Consider the following 23,172-nt stretch of genomic DNA (forward strand, 5'->3'; position numbering starts at 1 on the left):
CTTTAGTCACATTCTGATCCTTTCTTTAGAACAGGTTAATTGAAGTGGAGTTCTGAAATCAAGAGCATACAATTTCAAGGACCTTACACATTTCATGACAATTATTTGTTTTAAAAAACTGTAGACGATTGGAATCAATTGATACCACAATATAAGCCATATGAAAGAAAATGAAATCTTCCAGAAACTGGAATTACCTGAAGTTTGACAAGGAACTGTGACTTAAGACTAACACATGATATGAAATCCTACATGGGAAACTAGTCATGAAAATTATTATCTTATTTATACACAGTGACACAGCTTTCTGAGCAGGGGTTTATAACATAAATTAAACATTATGAGCATTTCCAGTGCCCAGAGCTCATGGAAACAGTGGAGTAAAACTCCAAGTTAAAAACCTTATGATTTGATCCCTGTTTGACAATTAATGTGACCCAGGGCAAACTTCCTAAGTTCCTGAGTCTCTGATTTTGTAATTGTGAGACGAAAGTTGGCCCAGGCCAATGTTTCTCCGTGGGCATCATGAGTGACATTTGGGCCATGAGATATTTTTGGGTGGCTCAAAGAACCTAGATCATAATTTTGGGGGTGGTACATGGACATAGATATATATATATATATAATATGTGTGTGTGTTTTGCATGGTATGTCAAGTTGCTTTTTTTTTTTTTTTTTTCTTCTTTTTTTGCAGTGCTGGGGATCAAACCCAGGGCCTTGTGCTTGCAAGGCAAGCACTCTACCAACTGAGCTATCTCCTCAGCCCCTCAAGTGCTTTTTAAAACAGTATTTCAATATTTAAAAAGCATGAATTTAAAGGAAAAAAGTAAATAGTGTAATTGTCCAGATACATCCCAGTTATAAATCAAGGTGAGGGGCAGATGCCTGACATTTGAGACACATAGGGCTAACGTATTAGGTTAAATTCCAAATATAAATCACTGGTAAGCAATGCTTATCTGGAAAGCGATCTGGGAATCCATAGCATTATTGAGATGTATAAGAAATAAATAGAGGGCTGGGGAGATAGCTCAGTTGGTAGAGTGCTTGCCTCATAAGCACAAGGCCCTGGGTTCAATCTCCAGCACCGCAAAAAATAAAAAAAAAAAAAAAGAAAGAAAGAAAGAAAGAAATAGAGCCAGGCACAGTAGCACATGCCTGCAACCCCAGCTAATTGGGAGGCTGAGTCCAGCCTGGGCAAGTTAGTGAGATCCTGTGTCAAAATAAAATTCTAAAAGGAATGGAGATGTAGCTCCATAGCAGAGCACATGCCTACCTTGCATGAGGCCCTGGGTTCTGTCCCCAGCACTGCAAAAAAAAAAAAAAAAAAAAAAAAAAAAAAAAAAAAAAAAGAGAGAGAGAGGTACAAACATGGAAAATTTTCAAACTCTCCTGCTATTTGTAATCCTTTGCACTTTTCTTTTTAACAATGAGTTTCACTGGCAAGGACAGATTTCCTCTTCTTGTATAAGGTGAGCAGAAAACCTGCCGTTGTGACAGAAGCCGCTGAGCACCTGGGGAGAAGCCACGCCCAGCCCCGAGCCCCGCCCTCACCATGCTTCGCACTGTCCTGGATGCTCCTCAGAGGTTGCTGGAGGAAGGCAGAGGGTCGCGACAGCTGGTTCTCGTGGTGGTGTTCGTAGCTCTGCTCCTGGACAACATGCTGCTTACTGTGGTGGGTACGTCTGGGGGTCTCTGTGCTGAGAGTTAATTTGCTCTGGGCTCCACCAGGCAACACACACCGTGCTCAATTTCAGCAGTGAGTGAGTGGACTTACTTTTCTGGTGGAAAACACATTGAGGTTTTTAGGCGTTGGAGGTAACTGCCCACAGTAGGGGTAAGTCTGCCCGCCATGGTTAATGGCTCCAGAGGTTCAAAGAGAAAGAGGTTCAGAGAGTATCTGGTCAGAAGCCCTGGAACCAGACTGTCCTCCCTCTTCTTGTCCATCCTGTCTTCCTGAGGCGCTAAGAACTCCAGTGGCCTCTGGGAGTCATTAGCATCTTCCCACTGCAAGGTCGCCTCTCCAGGCTCTGTCCTTTAAAAATGGCACACTGTATTTGGACATTCAATTCCTATCAAGCCCTACCTTTCTTGCAGTTCCTTCCCTCAGAGTCCTGCCTTTTCTGGATGATACTTCCTTGATATTATCCCAGTGTATAAATGGTTACTAACTTGTTGCTCCTGGGTAAAATGTATTATTTTAAATAAGAATCTTCCTGAGACAAGTGGCTAATCTAATAGAGTCAATTCTCATTATTCATGGTTCTAGAGTTATGTTTGATAAAACTACCACAAATACTGAATTAGCGAATACTGAATCATTGCTCCTAGGGGGAAATAGGAGCATGCGTGCCCCTCCCCCACCACATGCATTAAAATCTTAAATCTTAAAAACAACACATTTTTTTAAAACAAAAAGAAGCATAAAATGATATGCCTGAGGCTGCTTGCTAACAGGTACCAGAGCTGGATTCAAGCACCATGAACCATCCCAGATCTCCATTTTAGCTTTAACCTGCACATTGAGTGCCTCAGATATGTTGCTGATCTGTATCTGTCTGTGAAATGTCATTATAGCTCAGCTAGTATTGATTTTCAGGTTGTAAATAAATCTTAGTGAATAGGAAAATTAGCCAATACAGAATCTGCGAATCTGGAAGAACCAGAAACCTGATGGTTGGGACCCAGGTCCCTCAGCTAACAGCACAGTTTGGGCAGGCACCATCTTTAGCTCACCTTAAATGATGTCACTTGACAAATGTCTCCCTTTGGCATAAAACTGAACCTTAGCAGAATCCCCTAAACCTAGTGGTGGCAAAAGATAATCTGTCCCTAACCCTTACTACTGGTCTTCGTTGACTTTCAGTGCCCATCGTGCCCACCTTTCTGTATGCCATGGAGTTCAAAGAAGTCAATTCTTCTGTGCACACCAGCCTCTCCATGGGCTCCCAGCAGGCCCTCGCCCTTCCTGCCTTTTCCGCCATCTTCTCCTTCTTTGACAATACCACCATAGCTGTGGAACAAAGTGCACCCAGGGGCATAGCAGGGACAAATGGCTCTTCAGGCACAGTACCCCCTCCAGTCACCGAAGCCAACACAGCTCCCAGAAACAACTGCCAGCAGGACACAGAGTTCTTGGAGGAAGAGAACATCCGGGTTGGGATTCTGTTTGCTTCAAAGGCTTTGATGCAACTTCTGGTCAACCCATTCGTGGGACCTCTTACCAACAGGTATCTCAGTGGGCACCATACCCCACAGGGTACTCCGGGCTCAGAAAAAGCAGGATGGGCGAGGTTTCTTATAAGTGATTAGAAGGGAAAAAGAAGGAACACTGTGGGCCCCAGGGGAGTCAGCTGCTTGGAAAGATGCCTACCATGAAGTCCCAGTGGATGACACGTTATTGGTGAAACATCACGGACTTCTGATTTCCTTAGTGATGTAATGGATATTGAGGGTCAAGAAGAGAACCAGTGAGCAGTGATTAGACCTGAAGTTCTTTCGGTTCTCTGGAACGTAGCTTGAACAGGACCCAGGTGGGAATGGGACAATCCCAGTGCTCTCGGAAGCACTGGCTTCCTAGTTATTCGGGGAATGATTCCAATGCTTTAAGGAGTGTGCACCCTATGGAGTCTTTCTGGAAGGGGTTTTGGCCTCCGTCTGCAGGTAAATTTGCATGCTTATTTATTTGCCTGTAGTCACATGCTGTATTCCCTCTCCACACTTGCATTCAGAGACATGTTTTACCACGTACTCAAATTGACCACATTTCTGTTCCCACCGACTTTTAAAAAATATATGTTTCCGAATGCCTGTTGGAATGGTATCTCCTTTCCTTGACTCCCTTTTAGGATTGGATATCACATTCCCATGTTCGCTGGCTTTGTTATCATGTTTCTCTCCACCATCAGTAAGTAATTTACTTCCCCTATTCTCCCCTTCACCGAGTACCTTTGATTTTATCATATGAATGCAGTGTAGAGGGCAGGGTCAGGTTAGCCCATCAGGTAATTAGCCATCTAATTGGACTGGGACATTGATTTGAATGCTTTGCCGTTTTGGAATGGGGACTCGGATAGTAGTGGCGACTTACTATAACTGGAATTTGTTCTGCTATAGGAGAACAGATACTTCATTTATATCTGTGGAAATCATAAAGGCTATTTGTGTAATTGTATTGATACATTTATGTGTGTACATGAGAATTCACACATGCATGTGCATGTATCTCTCAGTAATCCCTTCAGTGACTTTAATGCAAACCTCCCAGCTTTGGGAAAAGATCAAATTATTCTGATATGCCACAGTAAAGGACAAAAGAAGAAAAAAAGGAAGTTGGACAACAGTAACTGGAAAATTCCAGAAAGTCTCCAGCTTTCCATAAAAGGACATTAAAGGTTATAGTTTAGCAAAATAAATTTGCTAAAGAAATGAGAAGCATAGACAGCCTATCCAATCACCTAAATGTTCCAAATAGAATGGAGATGGAATATGGAATAAAAACAATAAGCAACAAAAGTAAGTCTAGTAGTTGCTCCTGGGATGTAAAACAAAAAGGAATGAATGGAGGATCCTCGTTTGGGGATTAATAGATGGCGGGGGGGCAGCCTGTGAGCACACTGGTGGCTCCTGCTACCTCTACTGATTCCCTGCTCTCCAGCAACATAACCTTTTCCCCCTCTTGTATTTCTTATCTTTCTGTTACTTATCTTCTTTCTCTATTCCTCCTTCTCATCTTTTCTTCCCTCCCAGCATAGGACTGAACTCCTACCAACCCAATGTTTGGTAAGAATTTGTTGTATCCAGGGCAGAGACTGCAAAATGCAGGAGTTAAGAAACGCACTTCTGTCTGAGAACTATGATTTCCTCATGCTGCTCTAAATCAAAGAAAATGAGGAAGCGAAAGTTAGTAACGTCCAGTGAACTGCTAAAGCTCGCTCCTTGCTAGACAGCAAATTAAAAAATGATGTCATCCAATGAGATTTCAAATTCATTTCACAAAACCTTAGGGAACATATGTATTAGGGAACTTAAAGAAGGATAGACATGATTCCAGCTGTCCATGGGCAGATGGTGGTTGCCTGGTGAGACATGAATGACAAACACCAAGGAAAATAATACAGTGCAGTGTATTAGTAGAACCCAGATTCTCTGGCATAAGGTCCTTTCCTGAATCTCTGATACGAACTCATATTTTAAAAGCTTTTCCTATTTACCAAACTATGTATATTAAATAGAAATGAGTATTTCCATGTGATCACCAGTGTTGCTAAACTAAGTTGGCTTAATTCTAGGCAAAAGAAAATATATTTAGTGTTTAGGATATCCTATGTAGTGTTTTCAGTGTTTTCAAAATACTAAAAAGAGTTTTCTGATGCCCATTACTTCCCATAAAGCTCCCTATCTGGGAACTAGGCTTAACATAGTTGGGAACTAAACAGTGTCCCATGTGCAAAGTGGAAAGAAAATTACTTTGATCTTTCTGAATAGGGTGACCAACCATTCCCATTTTGCCCAGGATTGAGGGATTTCCCAAAAAAGTGAGAATTTCAGTTTTGAAACTAAGAAAGTCCTGGGCAAACTAAGATCAGTTGGCCACTCTGTTCTCAAAGGACACAGGAATAGTGGACTCTGAGTGGACTGGAAATCAGAAAGGCTGAAAAAGGGCCCTGGAGGCCAGCAAGAGAGACACCAGGAATGTGCATGTTTGGTAGACAACGTGTGATCATGTCGGAGAGTAATTGAAGAAGATTACAAGTACAACCAGAGACACCTTCTAATGCATGGGCCAAAGGATTAAAGTTCTTCTGATTCAGACACTTTGGGCAGGATTTTTCTCTTGTTAGGAGACTCTGTTCTGGAATCAAGGGTGAGGCATGTCTGCATCTACCAACCTGACCACCAGCACCCTATAATTTTGGTTTTGATAACTTATCCCTCTTTGGTTCACAGTTTCCATGAACTGGATGTTCTCTTTATTTTCACATTTGCTAGAGTCTAGCAGAGCCAGGCCTTTATTAATTTTTAATGCATACTAATTTGGTTTGGTTAAAAGATCTTCTAACATAAGGTAGGGGGAGGATATGACTGGTTGCAAGGTATTTTCCGCACTGTGTACACACAAATTCCTGCCACAGTATTCCAGGTGACCCAGTGTGGCTCAGCAATGGCAAAGACCAAATCTGGGTGTTACAGAGGATGCAACACCTTTTGAAGTAGAATCTAAGGACCAGTTCCTAGCCCAGGGCATTAGGCTTCACCAACATCCCTCATTCCAGTGAATTGAATGTGCAGCTCTCAGCAAGAAATGAGGAGACCTGGCCTTCCATCCACTCTGGGTGGTGTCTTGGTATGCACCTGTGGTTTCTCAGTCTTCTTGCCAATTAAAAAAAAATCAGTCCCAAAGAAAAAAATTCAGTCCTGAATGAAGGCTGGGGAGATTAGAAGGACAACTTCAAGGACAGAAAGCTCAAATCATCGTGCTTTATTGAAACGTATGAGTGCTGACTCATCTCTGCTTATCACGGGCATGTTGTCTGGTGGCTGGATAATCAAAGGCCATTTGCTAACTGGAGCATTCTTGATATTCTCTCCCCAGTGTTTGCTTTTTCTGCCACCTATACCCTGCTGTTTGTGGCCCGAACCCTTCAAGGCATTGGATCTTCCTTTTCATCTGTTGCAGGTAATGCTGACATCTTCAACACACACGCCATGCACACACACACACACACACACAGACATCTATTGCCATCTCTTGCCAACTCAGACAATATAAGATTCATATGAAAAAATCAATTAAGGAAAACCCCTTCCCGGTAGGTAGAAATTGTGATTCTGGAGTAAGGTACTTGTAGAGTTGCTGGTGGTACCCATGGATCCCTAAGCCTGGCATAACTCCTGGAATAATATTCAGATGCTTCTAGTTCCATTCAGAAAAAGCCCAGGTAAAACCACAGAGCAGACCATATTTTTACTTAGTGCCCTTCTTTCCCTCTCTCTGTCTCTCTCTTATCATTTTATAGAAACTGTCATAATGACACTTCCAGTAATGTCACCAGAGTTTGCTAAGTATTGCCAAATACAATATTTCATGGCACCCTGGGAGGCTGATATTTTGTGCTATTTTGTGGCTGCCGTGCCTTGCCAGCCCAGGCCCTGCTCCTCGGGCACAGCGTTGAGTAGAACAGTCTCTGCTCATAGTTGTTCCTTCCCCTTGCCTGCTCCACAGCCCCCTCCTGTGGGAATATGTGCCAAGAAATGATGAAACACTTCGAAAAATGGTACGATTAGAGAGTAGTCTTCTGTGTCACCTTTCCTAGAAACCTTTGCATTTCCAACAGTATTAATGCAGAGAAGGAATGAGTAATGTGGACATTTGAGGGATCTGTGGAGGACAGTATTTGCAATATACTATGGTCTAAGTTTGTAATGTCCCTCAAACTGAAAGTCTAGCTAAGACCATCACTCAAGATATAATAGGGCAGAGACCAAGGACTTTGGGAGAGGCAGATAGAACCCTCCCAGGGTCCAACTCCATCTGTCATTCTCTGTTCAGGTCTTGGGATGCTGGCCAGTGTCTACACTGATGACCACGAGAGAGGCCGAGCCATGGGAATTGCCCTGGGGGGCCTGGCTTTGGGAGTGCTGGGTAAGTGGCACTTTGCTGGAACTCTAAACTCAGGAGTGTGAGGGCACTGCAGACCCTTGGAAGTTGGCTCCAGGAGGCAGGAGTCCCGGGTCATGGAAGCTGAGGGAGTATTTCCTTGCCCTTCCTGGCTCATCACAGGTGGGCTTCTTCAGAAATATCACCAAGGGATGCTCTCATTTCTTTTTCTCTAATAAGCTGCACAATCTGTAAGGGTCTCTGGGAAACCCAGAAAACCAGCCTGTCCAAGGGAATGAGCTTCCCCATGTTAGTGACCTCTGCCTGCCTCACCTCTGCTTCTACCAATGGCCAGTGCTTTCGACCTGAGAGCGTGCTCTCCCGCCCAGATTCTCTGCTGAATCCATCGCAGATATATTCTTTATTCCTCACTGCCACCCTGAAGGATGAATACATGGTCCCTAGGTTAGAGTTGAGCATAAGAAAGATTAAGTAGCTATCCAAGGTCACATAGTCAGGCAACAAGAGTTCGGATAAAACCTCAGATTTTCTGCACTTCAAATCCCAAGCTCTCAGCCATAAGGTCGTGTGTTCCTTGAGGTTATCCTTCACGTGGCTTAAGTGGGCTAGTCCAACACACTGCTTCTTTTGTTGAGCCAACACTAGCAGAGGGCAATAGGTAAGAACCCCAGACATAGTCCTGCCCTCCAGGACTTACAGGCCCACCGAGGATAAGACACCGTAGTCTCTTCCCCAGCCTATCCCCACCCTGTACAACCACAGAGGGAACAAAGCCCTGTTCTCATTAGCATTCAACTTTCCAAACACTCAACCTTAAACTTGATGTGCTTTGGACTCCTTCATCACGGTCACTCCCAAATGAAGAAGCCAGTCACACCCTCCACAGCCACTTTAAGGTCCGCTCCTCACCCCTTCTGGGTTGGAACATGGTTCCAGTCTCTTTCACGTTCCCTTCTTCCTGAGCCCAGAGCTGGTGGTGCTTCTCTCCCACTGAAAGGAACTGATGCTTTCCCCTGGATCACAGGGCTCAGTAGACACCTCATCTGCCTAGCTGGGGCCCTGGCTAAGTGGCCTCAACCTTCAACACCTCTGCCCACCCCCCGACACACATCCACCAACAAGAACTTTCTCCCCTTCCTTCTGTAGTGACACCCTCTTTTCTCATGCCTCTGTGTTCTTCTTGCATACTTTATTCTTTTTCCCCATTAGGTACTCTGCACTTAGCAAAGGTTCTGTGACCATCAAGACTTTCTGACCCACTTCACTATGGCTTTTTTCTTTGTATTTTTGTGGTGCTGGGGATTGAACCAGGGCTTTGTACCTGCGAGGCAAGCGCTCTACCAACTGAGCTATCTCCCCAGCACCCGTCACTGTGTTTGCACAGCACCTTATACATCCAATTTTACTGTCAAACTTGTCACCACATGGCAATTATTTGCACCTGTCCCCCACATTTTCTTCATTTTAATTTGAGCTCCTTGGGGGACAGGGTCTGGGACTTCTCCATGTCTGAAGAATCCCCAGAATCCCAGGTGATGTTTAGCCCTGGTAGGCCTTCAGCAAGCGCCCACTGGGTGATGTGGCTGAGCCTCTGGCTGGGGTTGCCCTCACTCCTGGGGTCTTACTGCTTCTCCTTTCCAGTGGGCGCTCCCTTTGGAAGTGTGATGTACGAGTTTGTTGGGAAGTCCGCTCCCTTCCTCATCTTGGCCTTCCTGGCCTTGTTGGATGGAGGTAAGTCAGCACTAGACCCTCAGTGAGTGATAGCCCAGGTCAGGATGGGAGTGCGTTAGGCTGTGGGGTCAGTGTGGACCTGTTTAGATGAATCAAGAACATCCCCATCCTGAAATGAGGGAAGAAACTCAGGGAGTTAGAGATTTGGCAACAATGTGACCATTACTGCAGGGCCCGCTAATGAGCGAACAAACAGAATTCACTCTCTCTCTCCCTTTCTCTTCTTTCTTAGCGCTTCAACTTTGCATCCTGAAGCCTTCCAAAGTCTCTCCTGAAGTAAGTAGAGACCAAGTTCCATTGCATTGAGGTAGATGGAATGGCCAGCGGCAGGGACCCAGGCATGCTGTCAAATCCCTGGGAGAAAGGTGAAGGGCAACAGAGTCAGGAAAAATGAGCTCGGTACTTGGGCCCCCAGGCTGGGTTCCACAGGGGTAGTACAGGAAATTGGTGTCCAATTTGGCTAAAATTGGACAAGGATGGAGAAAGGACCCATGAAAGACCAAAATCTTTTCTTAGAAATAGGGAAGACTCCCAGAGGCCTTCAGACAACCTTTCCCCAGTAAAAGACTTCCTCCAAGAACATCCCTAACAGTATGTCATTCTGTCACAGACAATAAATATCAGAGTTGGTATTTGTCTGGTTCCAAGCCAAAGATGGTCTGGGAAATCAATATCAAACCATATTGTGATGAATTACTCAACACGCAAAAGGAAAGATAATGAAGTGCAGAGACGTATGGGAAAGTCTGATCTAAAGACCTTGATCTTGCCTCCCAATGTCCATCAAGGTATTCTGGAAGTAATTATAATAATACATTGAAGTTCCTGATGATTTTTAGGTTCCGGGTTCCGGTTTATAAGATATGCTTTATCTTATAAATTCCATGAAATATTGGACTATTTTTAGCCTCATTCTACAGATAGAGAAATTGAAGGTAAGCTGAGAAGCATCTGAAAGAAATCTGGGTCTGTGGACACAACAGGCTCCGGGGTGACTCAGAGTCTTGACAGCACCCTCTGGGAACTGGCTCTAGGAGCAGAATGTCTGGGTGCTGGGGAAGGAAACTTCAGAGCAAGGAGCACCTAATACCTTCTGCCTGGACTCCCAGCCTGGAATGTACTAGGCTCCAGGACTGCTCTAGACCAGCTGGGGCCTAGGGACGGGCGTCCAGATGGTTCTGCCACTGCTAAGGGAGGACCTAGGGCCAGGATGATCTCAAATTTACAGAGTAGTTGTGAACACAATACACAGAATTCCCATATACCCAGTCTCTTCACGTTTTGCCATATATATTTAATCATATTCTCTCTCTGTCTCACACATTATTATTATTATTCCTGTTCTTTTTCTGAGTGATTCGGGAGTACATTGCTTATATAATTCCTTAACCCCTTAACATCTCTGAGTTTTCCCTGAGAACAAGGATATTTCCTATGCAGTGACACTAGAGTTCTGAATTTCATTGATTGGATGTTGACATAGCACTTTAATCTATGGTTCATCTCTGATTTGTCATTATCCTTACCAGGTTTGTTTCCTCCAGTCGGGACTCAGTCCAGAATTATTCACGTGTCACACTCCAGAAACGTTCTTCAGTCTCTCCTAGCCTTTCAAGGCACTGACATTTTTGAAGAGCACCAACAGTTATTCTCTAAAATCTTCCTAAGTTTGGTTTGCCTTTTGTTTCTTCGTGACCTGCTGTGGGCTCTGCAGCCCCTGTTGTCACATCATCTGAGTGATCTAGTCTCCCCTGGAGTGTCATGTGGTGCCTCTCCAGCTCTCAGTGGGAAGCTTTTTGATCCCTGGGTCAAGGAGTTGACTGGTTTCTTCCTTGTGTAGTTATTCTCTTTCACTTTGTGCTGACAATCTTTGGAAAACACTATAAGAGTATACAAATCTCCTATCTCCCTCAAAAAGTCACTTCCCCCTAGATTTATTATCCATCAATGATCCTTGCCTGAACCAGTGTTTACTATGATGTTTGCAAAATGTAGCGATTTCTATTATACTGATCCCCATATCATCAGTTGACATTTTTCTGTAAGAAACAGTCATCGTGGGCTGGGGCTATAGCTCAGTGGTAGAGCATTTGCCTAGCATGTGTGAGGCACTGGGTTCCAACCTTACTGCCACATAAGAATAAGTAGACAAAATCAGAATAATTTTTAAAAAAAGAAATAGCCATTCCTTTTTCTTCCTCTCCTTATACATAACTACATATTAACATATATTATATGTAAATACATATAATTCATTTCTTTTCTTATTTTCAGTTGGAACTCATGGATTCTTACTTTATTCAGTAGATTGTAATTCATTACCATCTTTGTTTATTTTGATGGTCAAATTGTCACAGATTTAGCAAGTGTGAATGCTTTCTAACTGCCTTCCAAGTCACTTTAACACTCCCAGTCTTTTTTGAGTATTTTTTTACTTTCTGATACAAAAAACATCACATGCTCATCTTCTTCTACCTACCCCTCCCCACCCCCAGCCTTGGGATCAACCATTTCTCCAGGAATCCTAGGTTCCTTTGAATGGGGAATGGTGTTTAGAAAGCAAAATATGGGCACTTGGTGTCCCACTTCTGTGGGGGTGTAAGGACACCTTGTCTGTAGGCCATCTCAGTGGCAGAGCTGGTCTGTCCACATGAGCTCACGCTGAGACCTCTGCCTCCAGTCCATCTCCACTTTTTTTGTGTGTGGTACTGGGGATTGAACCCAGGGCCTTGTGCATGCAAGGCAAGAGCCCAGCCCCAGTCAACTCCACTTTTTATCGCTTTCCTCATTCCATCTTTGTATTGCCCTTCTCCATAGAGAGAATCCTGGTTCCCCAAATCAAGACCTTTGCCTATTTCTGGAGTCCTACAATGCTTGTGAATTGTACGCCCATACACCAAAAAGCAACCCTGCCAAGAAACATTCAAGAGAGCATTCAGTTCTTTTTCCCTGGACTTGGGGAATATAACCAAAGTATTGCAATTAGAAATTTTTCTGTCTTAGTCCTTCGTTTCTAGCTTTAGTGTGATTCTATTATGCATGAGACACTTCAAATTCAGTTGTGTTCACTTGTTTTTCTTTGCATTTGGATTTTAGTTTTTTCTTTCCATTCTTGTTAATTGTGTTAGTCTCCTGGGGTTGCCATAACAGATGTTATGGACTGGGTGACTTAAACAACAGGCATTTAGTTTCTCACATCTCTGGAGGCTGAAGTTCAAGATCAACATGTGATCAGTGTTGGTTTGTGGTGGGGGCTCTCTTCCTGGCTTGCAGATGGCCGCCTTCTCACTGTGGCTCCACGTGGTCTTTCCTTGATGTCTGTGCACAGAGATTGCTGGTGTCCCTTCCTCTTCTTTCAAGGATACTGCTCCTATTAAATCACACTCCACTCATGTACACCTCATTTAGTCATCATTATTTTCCCCAAATCCCCATATTAGAATAGGACATTAAGGAATTGTGCTTCAACCTGTGAGTTGCGGGGGAGGGCACAATTCAATCCATAGCATGAAAACAATTTCATTTTTTGAATATATAGAATGCTACCACCTAGAAGCAAAATGATTTAAAAAGGTGTTCTCAGGGAATGTCAACCCCACTAGGACTTTTCTACTCTTCCCCTCCTTCATCCCTGTTTCTTATAAGCAATCACTTTGTTTTTCAGCTTATCTTCCCTATGCATTTTTCCCCAGAATAAATAGTTCATGAGCATTCCCTTATTTCCCCAATTTTTCCTACACAAAAGGCCTCATACTCTGTATCCTTCTTTGCATTCTCCTTTCTATTTCACACTTAACAATGCATCCTGAAAAGCACTCCCTAGCCGGACGTAGAATTCTTCTGCATCGCTTTTGAAGCGGTATGGTCCACCACTGTGTGCATTTACCCCATTCTATTTGATTTCTTTTGGGAACATTTAGATAGGTTTCAGTAGTTTGCAGTTACAAATAAAGATACAATTAATAACCTTATATACATACATTTTAGAAACTTGGCAGTAGTTCTTAAATTCCTAGAAATGGGATGGTTGCAACAAAGAGTGTATTGGAATTTCTTTATGTGTATTTTTATGATTTACATCAGTTTCTTTGAATTACATTTGGGATGAGGGCATGCTCTTTTTAAGTTTAGGGACTCTATTGAATGTACCTTGTGTGTATGCAAAGAGGATTATATCAAAACTATCAAATCTCTTACAAGATAGACTACAGTACACACTGTCGAAGATTAGGACAGAATGCTCAGGAGGCTTGATAAAGGGAGAGGTTTCAGCTACTGAGTCAGGGGACACCGTGGAAAGGAAGGAGCCAGTTGAACTTGACTTTGTCGAGTGGGTAGGATGAGGAACCCTGGAATTGAGAAGCAAGATGGCTGAAGTCAAGACAGCAGCGATGGCAGAGGGCTGCTGGGATGGCTGGAAGCAGGGCAGGGTGGCCAAGTGTGGCCAGGATGAGGTACATCTTGAGGGAAGGGGGAGTTAGAATGGGTCATTTGGGCTGGTGTTTTAATCCCTGTGTTCAGGCTTTATGTTACACTAGTCCAGTGTGGCTCAAAATGGTGAAAAGAAATAATTCAGAGAGCTGGAGGAGTCGAGGTAGTGTTTTAAGCAGAGTGGCATGCAGCACTCTGCCTGTGGTTCTGGGCAAGCATCGGTGTCCCGGAATACCTGCTGTCTACTCCTGACCCTGCTACCACTCACTCTGACCTGCCTGACCATCATCTGGAGGCAAGGGGATCCCATCTGAAGGATGTGGCCCCACTCCCTGTGACTCCCACAAACCCTGCCTTGCACATGGGACAGGCTCTGCCTCCAGTTTACTCGGTGACATTGGGCAAGTCACATTCTCTCCCTGGACTTGCGTTTCCAGGTTTCTACAGCAAAGGGCTGCTGTAGATGGTCTGTAAGATCCTGTGTGCACGTTCTCAGCTTCTGTGAGAATAAGAGGGATGTAAACACTGTATAAACGGAAGTTCTTGTCCTTGTCCTCAGAGTGCCAAGGGGACTCCACTGCTTATGCTTCTCAAAGACCCTTATATCCTGGTGGCTGCAGGTAGGCTGGCCATGGCCTCCCTGGGGGCGGGGAGAATGTGGGCTTCGGGCACAGTGGCTCACAGAACTGCCTCCGCAGGTTCCATCTGCTTTGCCAACATGGGAGTGGCCATGCTGGAGCCCACACTGCCCATCTGGATGATGCAGACCATGTGCTCCCCTGAGTGGCAGCTAGGTGAGTGACCTGGGTCCCTGCCTTGGGCTCGGGCAGAAGGTGAGTGCTGTGGGCCCTTCCACAGGTGATCTAGAGGCACCCTCAAGTCTAGGTCATTGACATCTCAGGGGGACCATGAGCTTCCTTCACAGAATTGCCTTCCATGTCCACGTTCATGAATCAGCCTGAGTGGGTGGGAAATTCTTCAGAAAAGCAGCCTAAGAAGGACAGGGGCGGAAAGGCTGAAGGAGACGATTGAGAGACCACATACCCAGCTTTGTGGTGGAATGATTAAATATTAATTAAGTCACAAGACTTAGGTTTTTGTTTCGGCTCCACTGATGAGCTGTGTAGACTTGTGCAAACCACCTTTCTCATCTCCAAAGTAGCAAATAACTAGTTCAAAGGGAAATTAATTATCGAGTTTAAAGGGAATTGTAGGAATAAATGACCCAGGTATAGAAATGCTCAGTCCCGTGCACAGTTTTAATATGCACCACCCTGCCGTCCATAGGGACTGTAGGCCTAGATGACAGCGTGGGACTGTCTTGTACACATCTGTAAGACCACCCCCCCCACACACTTCCCTCTCTTCCACTCCCCATCCCCTTTTGTTGTTTTTTTCACCTCTAAAATGGTGTTAAAGAAGGGTGCACTGTAGCTTTCAGCTGGGGAAGGTGCTCAGCTCTGGATCCCGGTAGGAAGTTCTGGGGCCTGTAAAGAGGTCTTTGGCCTCTTTTGTTTCATGGGGACTTAGACTCTGTGACTCCCCTGAGGCTCCAGCCCCTTCTGGGAAGCTGAGGAAAGGGGACAGAGACTGCTATGTGCAAATGACTGAGTCATGCAGGGAGGAGAGGCTTATGGGGCCAGGGGGGAAGCTGATAAGAGCCTGATATAGCTCAACATGCAATAGAAAGCACCAAATCTAATTTTTAAGGGGACAGTTCTAAGTAGGGCTCCCGCCTGCCTCATAGCCCCAAATTGAATTTTTCTGGGCAGAAACTGCTTCTGACCATGACAATTAATTGAGTTAGTCAGTGTTCAGTGCAGATAATGCACCCCTCGCCCGAGGGTCTGGCCACTTAGGTTACTGGTACCCATGAGTAACTGTGGCATAAAGTGGTCCTTCCCCAGCAATCCAATTACCAGTCTCAGTTACCAGTGACTCAGTTACCACTTACCAGCATTTCCTAAAGCTCTCTGCATCTGTGATGTCTCACATCAAAGTTCTACAATGAGGACATCAGAGGTACCTGGGGTGCATGTTAAGATTGCGAGCTGGGTGCTGGCCAGCAGGTCAGGAAAAACGAGTCTGTGTTCCTTGTGAACTGCTCAGTGACCACACTTTCAAAATCTCTGTTCTACATGAAGAACAACTCTCCAGGCTCCTGGGAGGAGCAAAGGGGACAACTCTGTTGATCATGATGTGACTTGTCTTTGTCATGGGGCCCATTGGGTGCTAGGAACTGTCCCCAGGTGCAGGAAATAACCAGAACTTTGGAAACCTGTCCACCTGGGTTTGAATTCTAACCTGGCCACTTATTGATTGTCACATTAGATAGGTTATTTTACCTCTTTGAACTCTATTTTCTTCATTCACAAAGTGGAGATAATTTTCAGAGTTGTTTTGATGTATATAGTCATTCTAGGGATAAGTGCAGTGCACAGAACATGGAGTATATCAGTCAATAAGAATCATTAGTATTTTCATCTTTGTGTGGTTGAAATCATCTTGATAGTCATGGCTCTGTGTAATTTGCTATCTCTTGAGGACATACTGTGAAAAACATATGTTGATAGACACTTACTCTGCATCTCAAAGTGCTTCTGAACAGTGAGACATGGCCAGTCCTAATAAGCAAGTCCCATAGAGGGGAAATCTCACTGAGCAGACTTCACACCACCTACAATGATGCGAAGCAGGTGTGTCCAGATCAGCGAGCTTCCCAGAGGTGCCTGTTTCAACAATCAGATAAACAATCAAGTAGTTATAACCTCTAATTTTTTTAAAGGCAATTAACTATAAACAAATAGACACAGTTGAAAGAGATCGCCACTCTGTACAGATAGAGTCGGCAAATACACTAAGGTGTGCTTCACTTCTACTCCACCAGAGAGAATATTAAAAGCAAACAAGCAGCCGGGCTGGGGTGTAGCTCAGTGGTAGGGTGCCCCTGGGTTCAGTACCTAATACCACCGGGGGAAAATAAAAAGCAAATAAGCTGCCAGCCAGGAGCTGGTGAATTGTTGACTTTGGGTTTAACTGTAATAAATGCTTTCTGCTGGGCTGTATGTTGCTTCCTCTAGGTCTACAGACGTGCAAAGAGGGCTAGTGAGACTCAAGGAAACTCACACTGCTGATTCTAAGCAAGCCCTTACACCAGAGCCACTTGTGCCTTAGGTGGGGTGGGAGAATGCAAACACCAGCATTGGAGAGAGGAGCTTGGGTTTGGGTCCTACCCTGTCACTGACTTTGATGATATTAGTTAAGGCTGGTGCTCATAGGAAACTTAATCTGTTCTAGGCACTGTGCAAAGTGCTTGATCTTCCTTAAACCTTCCTTAAATATCTCCCTTAAACTTCACGACCAGCCTATCTGGTAAGAATTATTATCCCCTGTATTATGTAGTGAATTTGTTTGTTACTATAACATAATAGTGGAGGCAGGCTGACTTTATAAAGTACAGACTTATTTAGCTCACCATTTTGGAAGCTGAGTCTGAACAGCATAGTGCTAGTTATACAGGGGCTCCATGACAGATGGCAGGAGCCAAGTGTCATATCATCAAACAGGAAGCCTACGCCTGAGAAGGGCAGAGATGTGGGTTCTACAGCTTCTACTCTGTGTTTATATATGGACCTCCAACCATAAAACAAAGTGGTCTGGGAATCCTGGAAGGCAACGGGGGACTTCACTGTCTCATAGGATATAAGATGTTTCTGATCAATCAGGCACATTCCAAGGCGCGGCTGTGTGTCCTTCTGCAGGTCTAGCTTTCTTGCCTGCCAGTGTATCCTACCTCATCGGCACCAACCTTTTTGGTGTGTTGGCCAACAAGATGGGTCGGTATGTAGCCTGGGGATCTGGGAAGGGTGATAGGAATGTGAGATGGGAGAGTCCTTCGAGGCCGTCCCTGTGCTTGGGATGTGGGATTGCTTCTCTGAGATTGAAAATTTAAGATAAGCACAGGATGATAAAAACTACCCACTGGGAGGAGGGGGATGGTGGTGGTGGGGGTGACATGGAGAAAGGATGGTCCTGAGCTGTCACTATAGAAGAGGCAGTGGGCACAGAGGGACAACCCTTACTCTCCACTGGGTAGCTGGGGGCATTGACTGTCAAAAGGTGGTCCAGGGAACCTCGGGGAATTCTAGAGAAGGGCCTCAGAAGCCACCAAGGGCATAGGATTGGGATCCCAGAAGTGGAAGCCCCAATTCTGTTTCTGTATTATGAGGAAAACAGCTAGGGCTTTATCTTTGGAGTTCAGACTTTTCCTACTGACGTAGGAAATTAGAGATGAGACAAAGTCGATATTTTTGTGGTTTTTTTGAGATGCTCTCTGAGACCAAATAAAACAGGATAGTAGGAGATTGTTGGTTTTTGAGATGGATCTGTAAGACCAAGTCACATAGAAGAGCGGAGGTATTCTGAACTGGTCAACAGCCTGGATCGAGTTCCAGGGCTGTTCCCCGAGTGCCTCCTGGGTCAGCAGACCCCCAGTGCCCACCCCTGCCTCTATCGTGGAAAGGGGTTTGAGCCCGTGAGGAGATGGGGCAAGGAAAGGACAGGGATGGACTTGGGTCATATAAAGATGACCTGCCTTCTCGTGTCCTTAGGGGCTGCTGGAATAGGGAGGGGAGGGCTGGCTGGTGTGGTGGGTTTGGGGTGGCAGGTGGAAGGGACCTGTCCCCTAAGCACTGTTTGACGATGGCTCTTCCCTCCCAGGTGGCTGTGCTCCCTGATTGGCATGGTGGTCGTAGGTACCAGCTTGCTCTGTGTGAGTATAACGAGGCCCTGTTGAGGGAGGGAAAGCCAGACAGGTAAAGATCATTTCCTTCAAAATGATTGGCAAGGCCCGTCACACTGTTTCTGAGTAGGCAGAAGTTAGCACTGGGGGTAATGCCACCAGCGGACATGGCATGCCATTGAAGGGAGAGCAGCAGGAGGCTCTTGGAGAGAGCAAGCGAAGTGAAGCATGCCGGCAGCTGTGTCTGGAGCCAGCCAAATGGTGCATTGCATGACTTCCTGTGCTCATCCCACACTGACGGGTCCCCAGAAGTCACAGCCAACCATCAGCTATGCCTCGGACTCTGGCACCAGAATATCCGGTAGACGAAGAAAGGAAGAAGGGCTTTTCCAGACCAGGAGCCCGTCCGGCTCCCATAGTCCACATTTTCTCCTGCCCCGGTGCAGATCATAAGCACACTGGCCTCTGGGCTGAGCACCATGCCCAGCACCAGCTGGCGGCCCTGATGGTGAGCAGGAACTCGGGGCTCCATCTTGGCTTCACCACTCGTGTGACTTTGAGCTACTTGCACCACCTCTGTCCACTCCGTGTTCCCATCTGTCCCAAGAGGATTCTGACAGGCTCTCTTGGGAGGTGGAGGAAATCCTTGAAAAGTGTCCAGCCCCCAGTGAGTCTAAACCAATACGAAACACCTCTTGAGGGGTCACCTCTGTTTTCAGCTGCTAATGTCTAAATGGTACGTTAAAACTTTGAGGGGTGAGTGTGTTGCGGTGCTGGGTTTGGGTGACCGTTTGCCCAGGGAGAGTGTCAGGTACCTTCAAAAGAGGGAAAGTCAGGGTGCTGAGTGGGCAGTGAGGGTGGGTTCGCAGCTTGCTGATGTGGTACCGAGCCATGCCACCTGTTGCCCCGCTGGTGGGCCATTGGGTTCTTCTGTCTTGTTGCTCCAGTGGCTACCTCGTTAGGGTCTTAACACCTGTGGATGATGTCCACCATGGAAAAGAGAGGCGACTCCATTTGGTGGAGAAAGGGGACAGGGGCATGTGTTGGGTAGAGAAGGCCAGAGGACGAGGAGGGACAGTCCCTGAACAGAAAAGGACCATGGGATGGCCTGAAGAGTTGAGTCTGAGGTCCAGACTTGATCTTGGCTACTTACTAGCTCTGTAACTTTGGGTAGGGCATTTGTCCCAGATGGTACCAGGCTGGTTTTTGTGTCTTTAAAACAGAGGCAAAGAGTCTCCTTCACAAGGAGACAGCGTATGTGGCGCAGAGCACACGCTGGATCAGCCCATTTCAGGTGAAGAGCCTTTGCGCCCTCCCTGCCTGACCCAGCTGGGTCTTGATGCCTTCCCCTCCCTCCCCTTGCAGGTTCCTCTGGCCCACAGTATATTCGGTCTCATTGGCCCCAATGCAGGCCTGGGCTTTGCCATAGGTAAGAAGTGTCCTCGAAGGCAAGAAGCAGTCCCTGAGCGCTGGCTTTGTGGGTGCCCTTCCTCCTCCCTTCCTCATCCAAGGAGGTAGGAGGAGAGGCAGAAAGAGCAGGAGAGCAGCTGGCTGGGACACGAGATGGGCTCCTAATTCCCACCACGACTCCCACCGCAAGCCCAGGGGATGGACGAGGGCAGAGGAGAGGAGGGTGTTGCTGACCCACAGTGTCCTGTTTGCCCTGACCACAGGCATGGTGGACTCCTCTCTGATGCCCATCATGGGACACCTGGTGGACCTGCGCCACACCTCAGTGTACGGAAGCGTCTATGCCATCGCCGACGTGGCTTTTTGTGTGGGCTTTGCCATAGGTACGCTGCGCGTGGGAGAGGGCAGACCCCAGACCTGGGCGCCCCACTCTCCTGTCTCCTCCGACCGACTAGAGGTGGATTCAGCAGGCTGACGTCCCAGGGGTGTGACCCTGTGACGTCCTTGGGTCACCCACTGCACCCAGCACAGTGTCTCACGGGTGATCGAGGCTCCGTGAGCCCTTGTGAATTTGAGCTCTTCTTTGCAGGCCCATCTACTGGGGGTGCCATCGTGAGGGCCATCGGTTTCCCCTGGCTCATGGTCATCATTGGGGTCATCAACATCAGCTATGCTCCTCTCTGCTACTTCCTGCGGAACCCCCCAGCCAAGGAGGAGAAGCTTGTAAGGCTTTGTAAACAAAACATAAAAGCACACGTGTCTCTCCCTAAAGCCTCTCTTATCCTTCTTCCCCTCACACCCCTTTCCTCCTCTGTTGATCTTCTCTCTCTTTGCAACATTTTCTTGTTCCTTCTTCAGGTTTATCTTTCCTTTGACCCTTCTCTTAAGCCTCTATTGGCTGTGAAGGAAAACCTTAAGTAAAAAATGGAAAATGGGAAACTCACAGAATTGGGAGCAGGAAACCATCTGTGGAATCCGGTAGTTAGGGTAGTTACTAGCAAGGTGTCGATTTCTGTTGCACTCAGGTTTTTCGCTGCTGTGATTAAAAGACCTGACCAGAACAACTTTAGAGGAGGAAAAGTTTATTTTGGGTCTCACAGCTTCAGAAGTCTCAATCCATAGACAGCCGGCTCCATTCCTTGGGGCTCAAGGTGAGGGAGGACATCATGGTGGAAGAGCGTGGTGAAGGGAAGCAGCTCACATGATGATCAGAAAACAGAGAGAGACTCCATCTGCCAGACACAAAATATATACCCCAAAGCCACGCCCACGAGGACACACCTCCTCCGCCACACCCCACCTTTCTCCAGTTACCACTCAGTTAATCCCGTCAGGGGATTAATTCACTGACTAGGTTAAGGTTTTCATAACCCAATCATTTCTTCGCTGAAACTTCTTGCATTTTCTTCCACATGAGCTTTTGGTGGATACCTCACATCCAAACCACAATTACAAAGTTATCTCTGCTCTCATTGGGCAGAATTCCACTGGGAATATTTGTTTTCATTTTATTCTGCCATTATCATGATCAAGACATCTCTATTAAAGTACAGAGTTACACTGTATGATTTTAGTCAATAAGGTACTTCCTTTTTTTAAATTAATTTTTTATTCTAATTTGTCGTACATGACAGAATGCATTTATGCATTTTGATAGATCACACCATAAATGGAGTGTAATCTCTCACTTTTCTGATTGCACATATTGTAGGATCACATCGGTCAGATATGTACACTCTTTGCAGCATGAGTGCCCCAAGGGTCGCAGTGATTGGGGATATATATGGAGGCTAAAAAAATAGACAGGAAGGTCTGCTAGAGGGTGCTGCCAGTTTCAGCCAACTTCCTGCTTTTTGCATTACCGCTGTCAGGATTCAGCTAAAAGACTATCCGATGTTTTTCCTGACTGCAGTCGATGCGCCTAGCTACCTTGTGAGGCCTCTGCTTTTCATGAAGCAGACAGAGGGTGTGCTTGTTTCTTGCAGCTTCCCTAAGCAACACTGGACTTGGATGAGCTAGTGGGGGCACGGGAAGCAAGAGATGCGCAGCAATTTCTCTTCCTGTCACTCGCTGCAGGCTATTCTGAGCCAGGACTGCCCCATGGAGACCCGGATGTATGCGACCCAGAAGCCCAGGAAGGAATTTCCCCTGGGGGAGAACAGCGATGAGGAGCCTGACAGTGAGGAGGAGTAGCAGGAGCATCCCTGGGCCCTGTCACCGGTGAATCCAGGAGGCCTGGGCTTCGGGAACCACCTTTTTCCCCTGGAACATGGTGGCGACACGCCGCTCATTGGGCTTCACTTTCCTCTCCCCTGGCCCCACCATGGGCGCCGTGCATCCCTCTCCCTCTACGCGTTGATGCCACAGGTGGCCGGCCTTTTGTGGGAGGACAGAGTGGTGCTTCCTCCCAGGCATCCATGGGGTTGATTAAACTTGAGTTGTGACAAGCTCTGCAAAGGGGTGACTCATCTGGAGGCGGCAGTGAGCAGCGTGCTCCTAAAACCAGAGGGGCAACTGAGAAGCCTTGTTGTGTCCGCTCTGATTTTCTCTGGCATATGCCCAACCAGTAATGAGAGTTTTGGCCCCTGTACCTTGATACATTCCTCTGAGTTTCCCCTGTTGAGTTGAGAGGATGTCCTCAATATCATACTGCTGCTTATTTTTTAATAAACAGAGTGGTTTTTCTGTAGCTAAACCTATAGCTGCTAGAAGGACTTCAACCTCAGTGACTAATGAGGGCTCCCTGTTTTTTTCTCATCCAGTGGAGAGGAGAAGAGGTTTCTCTTGTGCTTCAGTTACTGACATTTTCATAATTACTCTGTGTGTGTTTCTATCTTCCCTCAACCTCTCAGACTCTTAGAAATAAAAGTAGGTAAAGGACAGATAAAGCATTCTGTGCAACCCAAGATCTCAGGGGAAGAGGTGAACAGAAATTGCCTTGAAATCTTTCCCAGCGTGGATTTCCTAGTATGAGAAATAAAGTAAGGCATTACTCACACCTGTGAATGAATAAGTTATTACCCAATTCAGACATGGCAAACCAGATGCTGTTCTGTAGCAAGAGAGTGTGTGGGCAAACGCAGTAGGTGCCATAAATATTACAACATGTGGCTTATCTTTTTGAAATGGTTATAGGGGGATGAAGTTTCAAAGAGATGGGAGACGTGGCACCCACCCTACATTGCTTCTCATCTATTTGGACAAACAGGAAATACATGATCTAAAAACCATAGTGCAA

General features: G+C 46.0%; 1 protein-coding gene across 3 annotated transcripts; it reads left to right on the forward strand.

Annotated features, from left to right (window-relative positions):
• Positions 1-1,555: 1,555 nt before the first annotated feature.
• Positions 1,556-22,326, forward strand: SLC18A1 (solute carrier family 18 member A1; the record flags this gene model as incomplete). 3 transcript variants are annotated; one of them, XM_079140358.1, is made up of 15 exons in its annotated part: positions 1,556-1,679; positions 2,867-3,230; positions 3,849-3,907; positions 6,596-6,679; positions 7,553-7,645; positions 9,263-9,352; positions 9,585-9,628; positions 14,343-14,403; positions 14,482-14,577; positions 17,545-17,623; positions 18,503-18,554; positions 19,890-19,953; positions 20,198-20,317; positions 20,524-20,657; positions 22,011-22,326. In XM_079140358.1, the coding sequence occupies 15 exons, from the start codon at positions 1,556-1,558 to the stop codon at positions 22,125-22,127; spliced, it is 1,581 nt and encodes a 526-aa protein (XP_078996484.1). In that variant the 3' UTR covers positions 22,128-22,326. The 3 variants fall into 3 exon arrangements, with proteins under 3 accessions (XP_078996484.1, XP_078996486.1, XP_078996485.1); XM_079140360.1 differs by lacking the exon at positions 20,524-20,657; XM_079140359.1 differs by lacking the exon at positions 14,482-14,577.
• Between the last annotated feature and the right edge of the window lie 846 nt (positions 22,327-23,172).

The sequence above is a fragment of the Sciurus vulgaris genome (assembly GCF_902686455.1).
Source record: "Sciurus vulgaris genome assembly, chromosome: 5".
Classification (NCBI taxonomy): domain Eukaryota; kingdom Metazoa; phylum Chordata; class Mammalia; order Rodentia; family Sciuridae; genus Sciurus; species Sciurus vulgaris.